The 14443-nt window shown below is 57.4% G+C and overlaps 1 protein-coding gene across 3 annotated transcripts in view; it reads left to right on the forward strand.

The window, feature by feature from the left end:
* The first annotated feature begins 705 nt into the window (after positions 1 to 705).
* The window catches only part of CUX2 (cut like homeobox 2), a 238762-nt gene continuing 225024 nt past the window's right edge, over positions 706 to 14443 (forward strand). For 2 of the 3 annotated variants that reach the window (XM_044775877.2, XM_044775879.2), the window contains exon 1: positions 706 to 976. In XM_044775877.2, the coding sequence (XP_044631812.1) occupies positions 914 to 976 (63 nt within the window). In that variant the 5' untranslated portion in view covers positions 706 to 913. Of the gene's footprint in view, positions 977 to 4552; positions 5647 to 14443 lie in introns of those variants that run through there. The other variant, XM_070516036.1, reaches the window with a different exon arrangement.

Raw genomic sequence — 14443 nt, forward strand, 5'->3', positions numbered from 1 at the left:
TCCGGCTAAGGCGCCACCCCCCAATAATCATAACAATATAATAGCGTGGAAACTGCGCGCGGCAGTGGTGACATTTCCCACGCCTCAGTGGCGCCCCGGGGCGGCTCCCACCCGCCCGCTGGCCGGCTCCCACAGGCCGCCGGCCCCGAGTCTACGCAGCCCTACGTGCGGGCTGCTACTCTCGGCTCCGAGGCTTTGCTGGCGGAGGAGCGGCTGCAGCCCGAGGCACGTGTTGTGTGTGCTCCGATTGCAAAAGAAAAAAAAAATGCATTGCAAACTATTAACTTTTTTTTAAGTATGCAATGCTGGGGGTGAGGGGTAGACAGGTGCGGGGGCGGGGGAGCGGCTGTAGGCGCCCCGCGCGCCGGCCTCCCGCAGTCCCCCCTCCCAAACTTCCCTTTGCATTGATCGGCACGTTACGTCAGTATTGATAAGTTTGCAAAAAGCCAAAGTCAAGTGCAATCGCGCGGCACACCGACCCCGGACTTGGGGGGGAGATGCAGCGAGCGCTCCGCGGGCCCGGGAGCCGGCTGCAGGCAGGGCAGCGGCGGCGCCGGCGCCTCTCGGAGAGGCTGCCTCCCCCCCACCCCTCCCCTCCCACCCCATCCCCGGCCGCCTCCCCCGGGCGGGCGCCGAGCTCCCCGCCCGGCGCGCTCCGCCCGCGCCCTCCGGGGGTCGGGGGGGCGCACGGCTCCCGGGCCCGGCGGCGGTGGCGGCGGCGGCGGCGCGGCGGCGCCGAGGGGCAGCGGGTGGCAGGAGGCCGGGGGGCGCCCGAGGGGCCCCGGGCGGCGGCGCGCAGGGCCGGGGCGGCCGGCGGCGGCCCCGGGGCTGGGGGGAGTCCAGCCCGGATATTGAGTGCAGCCATTGAGAAAAGCCAAACTCTTGTGTGTGTGCGTCTGGAATAGCCCCCAAGATGGCCGCCAATGTGGGATCGATGTTTCAATATTGGAAGCGATTTGATCTACGGCGACTCCAGGTTAGTGCGGGCAGCGCCGGCCGCGCGGCCGTGGGGAGCCCTCGGGCGCGCCCTGGGCGCATTGGGGAGGTCCCCGGGAGGGCGGACGGGCGCCCCGGGGCGGCGGGCGGCGGCTGCTGAGGCTCGCCGGGGCTCGGCTGCCCGCTGCCCATCGATAGGTATTAGGAATTGATCTCGCCGCTGCTCTTTGTTCGGTTCAATCATCGATTAGCCGCCGCGACCATGGAGAAGCGCTAGTGAGCCCTCGGCCCGGGGAGCGAGCCGGCGGGTGAGCGCCCGAGCGAGGCGCGAGGAAGGCAGGGGCTGCGGTCCCGGGCAGGGGGCTGCCGGCGGGACCCCCGGCAGCCCCCCTCGCGCCGCACTTTGCGCGCCTCCCAACTTCGCGGCGCCCAAGGAGGCCGCGGAGCGCGCCGCGTGCCTGTCCGCGCCCGGCTGGGGCTCGGGCGAGGGAGGGAGGGAGCTGGCGGGCAGGGAGGAGGAGGAGGAGGAGGAGAGAGGAGGAGGCATCCGGGGTTGGCGAGGAGGCGGCTCCGCGCCCCGCCGCCCGCCGGCACCTTCGCCGCCGCCGCCCGCCTGGCTGCGCAGCCCGGACGCGCCGCCACCCGGGGGCCGCTGCTGCCGCCCCAGCCGCCGCAGCCTCTGTCGCCGGACCGGCCGCCTGCGCCGGCAGACCTCTCCTCGGGCCGGGTTCTCGGGGTTCGTCTTTGCTTCTTGCCTTTTCCCTCCTTCCACCCTCTTTCCAAGTCTAGATGGGGACGGGCGTGGGTTTGGGCCCGGGGCGTGCGCAAGTTTGCGCTCCTGCTTGGGGGCCGTGGAGAGCCGGGAGCGGCGCAGAGCAGGTGACTCCCGGCTCCCGGGCCCATGGGAACTTTTAAGTGGGAGATCCCCTCGCTGTCTTCTGCCTCCTGCTCTTCCTCCCCGCCGCTCCCCTCTTCTCTCCCCAGTCTCTCCTTTTCTTCTCGCCTTCTCTCTCCTCTTTCCCTCTCCTTCCCTAGGGCCACTGCCTCCCAAACCCCGGCACTGTATCCCCACTCTACCTTTCTCGGGGAGTCTCTGTCTCCCCCAGATTTGGGGGCGTTTTCTGCTGACCCCCTAGAAGGCGGGGCTAGGAGGTGGAATCCTAGAGACCGCGCGCTGGAGGCGCAGCTCTAGCCCCTGTTCTTTCCCGGGTGCCCCAGGACGCTCCTGACAAGCCCCCCAAACCCTGGAGTCTTGCAAACTCTCGTCGGGCTCGGGGGGCGGGGAGCCGGGCGGTGCTGATAACCGCGCGGTCAGAGCGTCTTGGCCTTGACATTCTCGGAAGAAGCGAGAGCGTCAGTCTGGAGATAAAAAGGGACCCACTTAAAAAAAAAATCCGCCTGCAGATCTCCTTAAGTTTCTGCCGATAAGTGGTTCCAGTACCCCCTCCTCCTGGCCGCTTCCCAGCCCCCCGCCTTCCTAATCCCCCCCCCCCCACTCCCCGCTGTCCCCTCCCCCAAAGCCGCTGGGCTGGAGAGAAAATCGGGGCACTCAGGCATGCAGTTAATAACTGCCAGTGCCTTGCAATTCCAGGTCCTCACTCGAGTTGGGGCTACAGTTTGGTGGCCAGCTGAGGCGGGCAGGGCCGTGAGCTGTACTTGCCGGTTTAAATGATGCTCAAGTGGCCTTTCTGGAGGAGTCGGGGGGTGTGAGGGAGAGAGAGAGAGAGAGAGAGAGGGAGAGTTGGGCAGCCACATTGGGCTTGGCACGAAGGCCAGTGGTAATCGTATTCCCTGCTAATGTTTGTAAATGAGACCCGGGCACGGCTGGGGGACAGCGTCTTTATTTATGATTGATGTTCTGTAACATAAGGAATGACAAGAACGTGGCAGACGAGAGGAGAGGAACCAGAAGGGCTCGCGAAAGCCCTTTGCAGGGTCCTATTGTTATTCCAGGCTGGAGAGAATTTCCGCGGCGAGGTTTACAGCGCTGGTATTTGCTCCGGGTTGGCCGGAATGTCAGTTAACACAATTTTCATTAGATAACTCGTTTTCAATCCGGGGAGCCCGGGCTGGGGCTGGGTGCGGAGCGTGGGTGCGGCTCCCAGGGTGGGGAGGGCTGGGGCCGGGTGCAGAGGGTGGGGGTGGCTCCCAGGGGACTGATTCTGACCTGGGGGGGCGTGGGGGTTGAACCTCGCTCTCTTCCTTCTCCAGCTGGGGGGGCTTTGGTGGAGCTGTTGAGGTCACCCAAATCTTGAATCCAGTTGGACTTCCGTTGATCTGGGAACCCTTTGTTAGGGGTTTAGAGGATGCAGAGATGGGAAAGCAGATTGGAACTGGAAAGGATGAAGGGGGGTGGTGGAGTCTTGTTCAGGTGAAGGGAAAGGGACCAAGACCTCTCCCCCCACAGGGTGTATGGGGGGGTGTTCATTAAGACAATGGCTGGTGAGTCTGGCACAAACACAAAGGCACTGGGGGGAGGGGGGAGGGTCATTTACATGGATACTAAGGGGGGGGTGTCCCTGTGGGAGCTGGAAGGGCTGGGCACTTCCAGAGAGCAGAGAAATAAACGAGGCAGCGGTGGTGGTGTGCAGACACTGAGGCCCTCACATCTCTCTGCCAGGCTCCCCACCCTCCTCCCGAAGTGTTCCCTTGCTCTCGGCCCAGCAGGCCAGTGTCCTCCTCCCGTGGTCTCCCTGATGGCATTTTTGTTGGAAACGGATTATGAGCCCAAGCACTTCCACTGGATCATCTCTTGTGCAGAAAGCTAATGACTCCTACGCCACACTTTTATTTTCATTTTTTTTCCCTTCCCACTTTCCTCTTATAGGGGCGATAACCAGAAAGGAAAACTTCCGCTGGCTGGTTCTGAGACCTGGGTAGGAGAGGTGGGGCCCCCGCCCCAGGCCCTGTGCAGGCGGATCGCTTGGGGCCCCCTGGTGCTTGGGGCCCAGCTGCCCGTGAATGGGAGCCGGCGTGCCGCTTCAATTCTTGGTTGCTCAGCTTGAGTGGTTTCGAGCAGCCGGGTTGCTGAGCGTTCAAGTGACTGAGGCAGCAAAGGAGGCCCGTGTCCCCAGGCCAGACCGTGCTGCTGACGCCACTCTGATCCTGGCCAGAAAGGTGACCTTGTGCCAGCCCAGCCTCCAGCCCTCCGGAAGTATATATTTTTCTAATATGGAAGCAGCCGAGTTATGATCCCTTGCAGCACTGTCTCTGAATACAGCAGGACTGTTTTCCTGAGACTGAAGTCAGTCCACCGTCTTAATGACCTCTGGGTGCATGGTAGAGATGCTCTGACATGTGGTACCCTGGTCCAGGACCCTGGAAACCGCTTCCCCCTTTTCTTTTCTTCTTTTTCTTTTTTTTTTTTTCCCCTCTGCTGCTAGCAGTCCAGGAAACGAGAAGAAATAAAATTCCATCCCACAGATAATGCTGGGCATATTTCATTTGGTTATAAGATTGCTTTATGGTGAGCATTACTAATGCAGTATTTTTTTATGGCTTTTCTGTGTATAATCGTCGTAAACGGATTCATACCTTTATGATTTTCTTTTTCTGCTTTACTTTGCCACTTTTTTTATGATGCTGTGGATCCAGGCTCCCATATTATCTTTTTTTTTTTTTCCTTGAAGAGGGGTAATCAAGCTAACAAGAGTTGAGGGTGCTCAGTTGAACTGAGGGCGTCCAGTCCAAGTGCACATCCGTGTTTCTTGGGAGAAAGGAGGTTGGCTGGGGGGCCCACACAGTATGAGTTTTGGAGGAAGAGGCAAATTCTGCTTGGGGTATGAGCATTTAGGGAGGAAGATCGACGGGGCTAGGGAGAGAGGCCGGATTTTGCAAGGAGTTTGGAGAAACTTCTGGGGAGGCTCAGTTTCTTGGCGAACGGGAGATGGGGCTGGGTGGAATGTTTTCCCTGTTCGAAGTTTAGAAAAGAGCGTGGATGTGATTAAAATATTATAACCTTATGATATTCTGAAGTGCATAAATTTTACATATCAGCCACAGAGAGTTTAGACATCCATTAGAGCTTCTGACAGCTTGACTTATCTAAATGTGCCATCATTTAACAATGTGTCAAAATTCCTCTTTCTATAGATGACAGCAGTAAATAAGCTATCAGCCCTGTTGGCGGAATCTTAACTTTGCAAACTTCGCTGTGATAGAATTGCTGGTGGGGCGGGGAGCGTGAACAGACCGGTCCAGGCCCAGCCCCTCGAGATGGGTTGGCATTAGGCTAGGACTGTGGAGGGTCGAGGGGCAGGACAAGGAGCGGTGGGGGCCCAGGGGGTGAGCGGAAATTTCTAGCATGAGCTCTGTGAATAAGACCAAACAATTGGCCAGCGCCCTGGACCCTTACGAGTCCAGCCAGTGGGTGACCTGCTTCCATCTGCCTCTCCATTTCCTCAGAACCCACACCCCGTGGGCATTTTTTGCAGAAGGAGCTAGAAACAGGTGTTGGGAATTTATTTAAAGAACCCAGCAGTCTTTTCTGGGCATCCCAAAATTCTGGTTTCTCAACTCGGCAGAAATTGCTTTGCAAAGATAGGCTTTTTCTTTGAGTGCTAGAAGAAAAACGAGCAACGCGTCGTCGCTGACCGCTTTTGCTGCCGGAGGTCTCGAAGCTTCTTTTATTAAAACCTGAATTCACAGTGGAAAATTGAGAAACCATGGACAAGCCTGAGAAGCAAATGCGTGGCTCGCTGGGCCCTTCAGGTGAGCACCGTGCTGTTTAGACAAGAGCGAACAGCTTTTCTGATGGTGGTGGTGATTTTTCTTTTTTTTTCTTCCCTTTTCTTTCTTTCTTCGTTGTCATCATCTTTTTTTTTTTTTTTAACTCTCCTGTTAAAAAGAGGATTCTGTCTTCGAACTTGACATTCTGTCGTCGTAACCTTTCTTCCAGCAGATGGAATTTCAAACGTGAGCACCTTGGCTGCTGCTAAATTTGGTCCTGGATGGTGGTGGACGTGGCTGGCTAGAAATCGTGGTTTTCTCTGCTGCTCTCAGAAAGGGCTGAATCTCCAGCGGTTTCCGGGTTCTCTGATTCAGAGGCTGGGCCGGGCAGAGGTTGGCGTGGGAGCTGGACCGAGGTGGCGGCCTGCCTTTGTTCCAGCTTTGGAATTCAGGGTCCAGTGTTCTGTTTGATCTCTCTCTGGGGATGCTCTCTATTTATGACAGTGGCTTGTACCCACCGTGGCAGGTGGTTGGCAGAGGGGAGGGGCCCCAAGACCTCCAGTGGCGGGCCTCTAGGGCTCCTGGTGACTTACCCAACATCCCCAGTCTTCCATCTCTTAATCCATCACAGGCCGGCCTGTGCCCATCCAGTCTGCCGTACCAGGTTGTTGTAAAGGTGAGGAACGCTAATGTACTCTGTGTACTGGTTAAATGTTTTGTCTTCTGATGGCCTTGAGGCCCGTCGTGGTGCTGTGCTGTTGACCTTTGCAGTAAATTTTCAAGACAAGTAATTCTGTCTGGGATGGAGTTACTTGATTTCTAAGCCTTGAGGAGCTTTTCACAAAAGTGGTTTGTAATGTTTTGTAGGATATGGACAATGATTCTCTTCATCTCCAGCCACTCTCTCCCCCTACTCACTCTGCTCCAGCCATGGTGGCCTTCTTTTCGTCCCCCAGATATGCTGAGCACATTCCTACCTCAGGGCCTTTGCACTTGCAGTTCCCTCTGCCTGGGATCCTTTTCCTCCAGATCTTCCCGTGGCTGACTCCTTTGTTTCATTCAGTCTCAGCCCAGATGTCAAGATCACTCAGCCTAAAGAAGGCTAAAGAAGATTCCACAACCTCTTTTACCCTTTACTGTGCCAACGTGCTTCCCTATCTCTAAGGACAGCGTGTCCTGAGGGTTTTGACCTCAGACCTCAGGGTGTGGCATCTCTCCAGACAGTCTAGGAAACGTTGGTCTGCCATCAGGGATGGCACGCTTTTTCCCTGAAGAGCCGGATAATAACATACTCCAGGCTTTGTGAGCCGCGTGGTCCGCGTTGCAAGCACTGCACTCTGCTGCTGGAGTGTGACAGCAGCCGCAGACAGTAAGAGTGAAGGGGCGTGGCCGTGTTCTAATAAAACTTTATTTACAAAAACAAGCAGAGGGCCGGCTTTGGCCTGAGGGCCGTAGTTTGCTGACTCTGGTCTCCTGGTCTACTTGGTGGCTGTCGTACAGGCTGGGGTGTGGCTGAAGTTTTCACTCTACAGTTAAGACTAGTAAGTAGGAACAGACCTCTATTTCCAGAAATTTGTTCTTTACTCTTTCCCTCAAGATGGAAGCATGGGGAGCCAGGACGGTGAGGGGTCCCTGCCAGCCCTCCAGACCTGGCTCTGTCCGCCTTCTAGCTGTGTGACCTCGGATGGGTCACTTAACCTCTCTGAGCGTTGCTTTCCTGTCTTTGACTGGGACTAACGATAGTCTCCACCTTGTGAGTGAGAGTTAGAGCGCTTTGAACGTGAGTGTGCTTGGCACGGCCCCAGCCCGTGGTCACCCCTCTGTGAGGCCTCACTCCTCGTTGGTGTGTGTGGAGCGAGAGAAGGGTGAGAAGGCAGCCAGGACAGCTCCCGGCCTTGCCGGCCCGGCAGCTGCCTCAGAGACTTCCCGGAGGTCGTCCCTTCTCGCTCGCTGCACTGGGCGCTCGCTGGGTTAATATGTTACTAACATTGTACGTGACGTCTTGCGAGCTCTGACCACAGAGGTGGTGGCGGGCATTGCGTCTGGCTGTGGGGGTGTCTGTCTAAACTGGTGCAGGATTTAAGGCACTTTGGGGTAAGCTGTCAGCATTTAAAACACAGGAGATGTTCCCCATGAAACCCACCTATCCAGTGTCCCTTACAGACCAGGAGCTCTGGCCTCACTGGGAAGAGCACGCCAAGCACAGGGAACAGCCAGTGCGAAGTCGAGGGTCTGCAGTGGTCAGGCCAGCTGTGGGGTCCGGAGAAGGCGGCCGTGGAGGCCACTGGCTGCCTCTCTCCAAGTGTGTGGGGTCGGAGGAGGCTGCGTTTCCAGAAAACACGACGGGCCCTGGCCAGCCCCCGAAGGACGTGCTCGGGGGGCACAGCCTGCCGTCTGTCTCCGCCCCGGTAGCTCGGTCCCCCCGAGTGAGGGTGGGCTGTGGCTGCCCCTCCGTCCTTCCGTCCCTCCCCTGCCCAGCCCCCGCCATCCTCTGGCTCAGCTGAATGAGGCAGCAGGTCCAGGATACGCGTTTGTCATTGAACAGCAGGCAGGAGAGAGTGGGCAGGCCCCGGCGCTCTGGCCCGGGCCGGGCGCCTGCCAGACGCGGGGCCAGCGGTGCTTAAGACTCGCCAAGCCGCCGGCGCGCCCCGGCCGCGTCAAGGGCTCCCGGGAGCCGTTCTGGTCGATTGGCTTGTCCAGCCGGCTGTGTGAGCCTGGGTGCTGTGGGCGGGGCGACCACAGGGGTCACGGGCGGCCCGCTCGGGGGCAGGCGGTCACTCAGAGGCCGCTCTGCTAGGGGCTTGTCGTCTGTTATGAGCGCCCGTGGGTCCAGGTACCTGGGGGGTGTGGTGTGGGCTGCAGAATCAAGCCCTGCACCCTCCCACCCGAGCGACATTTAGTGTGGACTTGAGCCAGGTGGCCTGGGTTCATGTCCCAGCTTTGCCACTTACCAGCTGTGTGACCTTGGCCAAGTTACCTAGCCTCTCTGAGCCTCAGTTTTCACCTATGTAGAATGGGGATAATGATAGTATCCATCTCCTTAAGAGTTGTTGTGAGGATTAAGTGAGTTAGTTGTGTGAAGAGTGACAGCTGTGCCCTGCACGTGGGAGCACCGTGTAATGTTAACAATAACAGTAGTTGCTGTTGTCTGCACTCAGGGAATGTGTACTCACCACTTGCAGTGTAATTAATAATTACAACTGATAATTATGTAAATAATCACAATAACGGGTAGGATAAACACTGTAACTAATAATTACGTAGTAGCGATATCGTGGTGAACAAGGGAGGCGAGTTGCCAGCTCTCGCTGAGCCCACAGACAATGGGGAGGGCGGGTGCCCGTCTCTGCGACAGGCGGGAGTGTGGTCATGCTGGGACTAGACTCTGAGACCGCGTGTGGCAGAGCGACTGCCTGGGTCGGAGCCCCAGAGGAGACTGCCTGGGAGAAGTCACTCTTCACCGAGATCTCCAGGACAAGGTCAGGGAAAAGCATCGCAGCAGAGGGAACAGCACGTGCTAAGACCCTGAGGCGGGTGGAGGAATGGAAGAAGGAACTGAGGGAATGCAGCGAGGCTGGGGTGCCTTGCAGGGCCCTGACTGTAGGGGGCGTGGTTGGTGGGGCCCCAGGTGCTGCTCTCGGAGGCCCCCTCACCGCTGCCCCCATGGGGGGCCGAGGGTACACGGGCTCCTCCGGTGGCGCTGGACTTCCTGCCGGCTGGGCCGCTTCCACTCGCCACGCGTCCGTCCTGCCGCGCGCTCCCTCCCACCTTGACTCTGATAAATCTCTGCCTTTTAATCCTGCCTTTGTGTCCGCTTCTCGAGGACCACGCTCTCCTGCAGGAAAGATGAAATGAGACTCGGACGCCCCCTCAAGGCGCCCAGTGTGTAGGGAGCGCTCAGTCGAGGTCCCGCTGTGTCTCGTTTGGAGCCTGGGGGAGCTGTCACTCTCAGCCTTGCCTCTTCCTCGTTGTCTGTTCTCACTTGGCCCATAGGCCCTGAGTGATGAGGTCCCCTCTCCTCTTTGTCACCGCCCCCGTTATCTCTCACTCTCATCTCCTGCCACTCTCCCCCTCTTTATTCGAGTCACTCTGGCCACCTCACTGTTCTTCAAACGTGCCAAGCACATTCCAACCCCGGGGCCTTTGCACTTGCTGTTCCTTCCATCTGAGAATCTCTTTCCCAGACATCTCCCTAGTCCTCTGTCTCTGCCATTCAGTCCTCTGCTTAAATATCACCTCTTCAGAGAGGTCCTCCCTACCTCTCTGTCCAAAATAGTTCCCCCATCTCCTTACCCGGCTTCACCTGGTGTGATAATGCATATTTATTTGTTTACCATCTGCCTCCCTCCCTGGGGAAGGCAAGGATGTCATAAGTTCTCCACAAATATTTGAATGATGGAGTGCATGAATGCCACGGGAAGGCTGAGGTGGGGGCAGCCGTGGGGGACCCAGCTCCTCCCAGACCCCCAGCAGCGTCACCCATCTCTGGCTCCCTCCACGCCAGGGAATTGGGCCGGGCCTCAGGCCCCCGCGGACGAGCATTTATCTTTAGCTCCGTCCGTCTCACTTTAGAAACTGGTGACCCCGATTCCAGCCTGGGAGGCGGCTCCCATCCTAATTAATAGATCCATTAATTAATTGCCGGCAGGCTGCGGGCCATTAGTGGTGGTCGGTGGCCTCAGTCGCAGACAGCTCAGAGCAGGGCCCTGCAGCCTGTGGGACGGCTGTCATGGGGCGCACAAGACAACCCGGGGATGTTTTGGGACCCAGATGGCATTCCTCTCCCGATGCCTGGTTCCCACCTGCTCAGCCCAGAAAGGGACCGAGGTGTCTGCGTGGCAACCCCAGTGCCGTGGCTCAGCAGCCCCGGGCCCCGAGTCTGTCATCAGGCGGGAGGCCGGGAGCCCCCAATCCTTCTGTGGCTGAGGGGGCCTGTCCGGGCCTCGGTTTTCTGTCTGAAGTGGAGCTTCCCTGGGCTGTGGGGGCAGGTCAGTCGCTCGCCCGTGGGTGTGCAGGATCCGGCACCTGCCTTGTGTCGGGAGCCCTGCTCGCGGAGCCGACCAGCCTCCACCCTTGGAAAGCTCTGTTCCGTCGTTGTCTGGAGACAGAAGGACGTGGGACAGACGCTGAGCCGGGCGGGGCCGCTGGGGCCTCCCCTGCATGGTGGCCGGTGTGGATTATTGTCTTTATCCATCAGTATAAACAGGAGGGCGTGTCCCGGTGATTGTCCGTAGCCCCGGGCGCAGCTCTGGCGCGCGCTCAGGCCCCTGGCCCTGCCGCCTCCTCTCTGCCGGGCCTTGCGCAGCTCACTGGACTTTTCTGAGCCTCGGTTTCCCCATCTGTAAAATGGGAGTGAAGCGTAGCCTCTCCCTCGGAGGGCCTCGTGGGGGTCTGATGAGGTGGAACACGGAGAGCGCTTGGCACAGGGCCTGGGACGTGGCCATTCCCGGGAGGCGGGAGCGCCATTACTCCCTTTATTATTATTGTTGTTGTCGTCGTTGTTTTTCCCTCGCCTCCGGGGCCTGCTGGCCAGCGGCCACCTGGAGCGGCTCCTCGCAGAGAAGCCCCAGGCGGGAGGTGGGGCCCCTGGCGGCCTTCGCGTGGCTGGCCTGGCCCTGTGCACAACCTGTCGTTTAATTCCGAGACAGCCCTGGGCGGGGAGCACGCTGGGCCCGTTTCCCGGCTGAGCAGACCGAGGCACAGAGGGCGAGAGCGAGGCCGCGCTGTCCGCCAGCCGCAGAGCCTGGGCTCGGATCAGGCCCGGGTCTGCTGGTCCTCTGCTCTTGACCCTCTCGTGGCCGCAGGTGCTTCTCCCAGAGCAAGCCCCCGCCCTGGGGGTCCCCCACCTGTAGTCACTGTGTTTGTATATTTCCCTTTATTATCTTTTTTAAACCTCTTAAAATCCCTCGCTGCTGTCATCTCACGGAGCTGAATCCAGGCCAGAGCCTGAGACGCGTGGGGGGCCTGAGTGACACAAGATCCCCCTTTCCGAGCCCGGAAGACCAGTGCTGCCCAGCCGCCAGCCCCGCCTGCCCGTCGCGGGCCCGTTCTGCACGCGGGAGTCCCGGCTGGGCTGAGGCTGAGCATGTATTGATTGCTGCCCTGGCCGTTATCAAGATTTATCTAGTCACTATGGCCTCCCGGTCAATAAATCGTGTCGTTGATAAAGAAGGAAGGGGATAGACTTGTAGGCCTTATTAGAAAAGTTTTTTAGATTTTTTTTAACTACTAAGTCCGGCCTCCGTTTCCGTGGCAGCAGCAGACCCCTCTACGTGGCATATTTGGCTCCATGAGCTCTTTCCTTTCATGCTGGAACCTTCCCTCATTACTCCGGTTTCTGGAAGCAAAGACTCAGGGCTATGGCTGGTCTGGAGTGGCCCCTGGGCCTCTGTCATCTCCGCAGGCTCCTATCCCCTCCACCAGTGTGAGGCTGGGGGTCTGCTCCTGGGCCTGGCGGGTATTCCATTCTCTCATTTCATCCTCAACGGCCCTTTGGGGAGCGCACTAGCGAAATCCCATTGCGCACCTAAGGAAACCAAGGCCCAGAGGGTCCAGTCACTCATCCAAGGTCACAAGGACTTGACTGGACAGTCTTTGCTCTGAATCTGACATTTATTCAGCAAACAGCAAATATTTATTGAGCGTGTGCTGTGGGCCCAGCCCAGTGCCAGATGTGGGGTATGGAGGGGCAAGCTGAGCAAATAAATGTGTGTTATGGAAATGGAAAGAATGGAGGAAAGAAATGACCAGATGCTGAGATCAAGATGAGGGAGGCATCTGTGTATTCAGGGTGATCACAGAGGGCCACACTGAGTAGGTGACGTTGAGGCCGAGGCCTGAACAATGAGGTGGGAATCAGCTTGACACGTCTAGGAACTGAAGGAAGACCACTGGGCTGGGACAGGGCAGGTGGGGTGGGGAGGGGATGGCGTCTCAGCTGGAGGCAGGACCAGGAGGCCCCTGCAGAGCACAGTAAGGGGCTGGATTTGGGTGGATTCTGTTCTTGGGGAAGTGGGAAGACATTGAGAGTTAGAAGCGGAGAAATAGGATCCAGTTCATGTTTGGTTCCCATCGAGTTCAGTCTGGGAGGGAATGTTGAAGGAAGGGAGGGGGTCTTTGGAAAACAGGCAAAGAGAGCTCCTGTGACAAACTGATGGGTGTCGCTGTCCAGGGAGGGTCTTAGTGGCAAGGCTTTGGGCACACAAGTCTTTTGTGGACTGGCACCATTTGGGGCTGATGCCCCAGGCGGCACCTCTGCTTTCTTGGGAAGGGGGTGGCCCTGTGCAAAGGCCAGCTGGTGTGGGTTCGGGAGGCCTCCAGTGCAAGTCCACAGTGGGCAAGGGGTGTCTGCCTGTCCTTGGAAACAGAGCTGGTCAAGGTGGGAGGGTCTTGAGTTACGTTCTGAGAAGGGCTCTTTGTACACTGGCCGTGTGGTCTGGTTTCTCGCGTGTTCCCAACTGTTGCTCATTAGGAGACCATGCAAAGATGAGGTGACCAAAATGGTGTAGCTATCAGAACCCAGGCCACATGCGGGTGCTCTGTCCCAGGGGGGCGTGTGCTGGCCTTCACCTGTGAGGATGCTGTTGGGCAGAAGAGGGGTTGACTGTCTACCTGGAGGATTTCGGGGATGCGGGCCGGAGTACAGGATAAAGAGGGCCTTTCTCACCCTCGAGCTTTGTCCAGTCTGTGAGCACCCATGCACTGGAAGGCTGGCTAATCACCAGTCTACCTTCCATCCAGCATTCTTTCATCTGTTCATTGATTAAGACTGCTCACTTAGCCATTTTTATCCACCCACTCAGCAATTCATCTAGCTTTCTACTTTCCCATTCCTACTGACTTTCTCCACTTATCCTTCCATCTGTCCATATATCTAATATCGTCCATCCCCCCACCCATCCATCCATCCACCCACCCACCCACCCATCCATCTGTCCATTCATCCATCCATCCATCCGTCTACCCACCCACTCACACACCCATCCATCTGTCCTTTCATCCATCCATCCATCCATCCATCCACCCACCTGCCCATCTATACATTTATCCATCCATCCACCCACCTATCCATGTATCAATTCATCCATCCATACATCTGTCTACCCACCCACCCACACACCCATCCATCTGTCCTTTCATCCATCCATCCATCCATCCACCCATCCACCCACCCATCTATCCATTCATCTATCCATCCACCCACCTATCCATCCACCCACCTATCCATCTATCCTTTCATCCATCCATCCATCCACCCACACACCCACACACCCACCCATCTATCCTTTCATCCACCCACCCACACGCCCACACACCCATCCATCTATCCTTTCATCCACCCATCCACCCATCCGCATATCCACATCCTCCCAGCCATCCATCTATCCATTCATCCACTTAGCCAACCCCCAACCCATCTTGCCCCTATCACTTCTCCCCTGGACTCTGGTCTCCTAATTTACTTCCATGTAACTGTCCCTGGCCTCCTCCACTCTTTTTGACACATGGCAGCTAGTGAGATTATTAAGAACCCTTTAAGACCCATTTCCAGTGTGTCTCCACTGCCTTTGAGCTGAAGGCCCCGGCATGACCTTCTGGCTCAGTTCTTGTTTTATAGTCTTGCGGGTCTTCTCTTTTCTGGTTTCTCTCCTCTCGAGTTGTTCTATGCACTGCTGACAGTGGGATACTGAAGTCTGTATTATTGTTGAATTATGTGTTTCTCCCTTTATTTCTGTCAGTTTTTGCTTCACATGTTTTGGTGCTCTGTTATCAAGTGCATATATATTTTTAATTGTTATGTCTTCCTAATAGATTGACCCTTTTGTCATTACAAAATGTC

Source organism: Equus asinus, chromosome 8 (genome assembly GCF_041296235.1).
Source record: "Equus asinus isolate D_3611 breed Donkey chromosome 8, EquAss-T2T_v2, whole genome shotgun sequence".
NCBI lineage: Eukaryota > Metazoa > Chordata > Mammalia > Perissodactyla > Equidae > Equus > Equus asinus.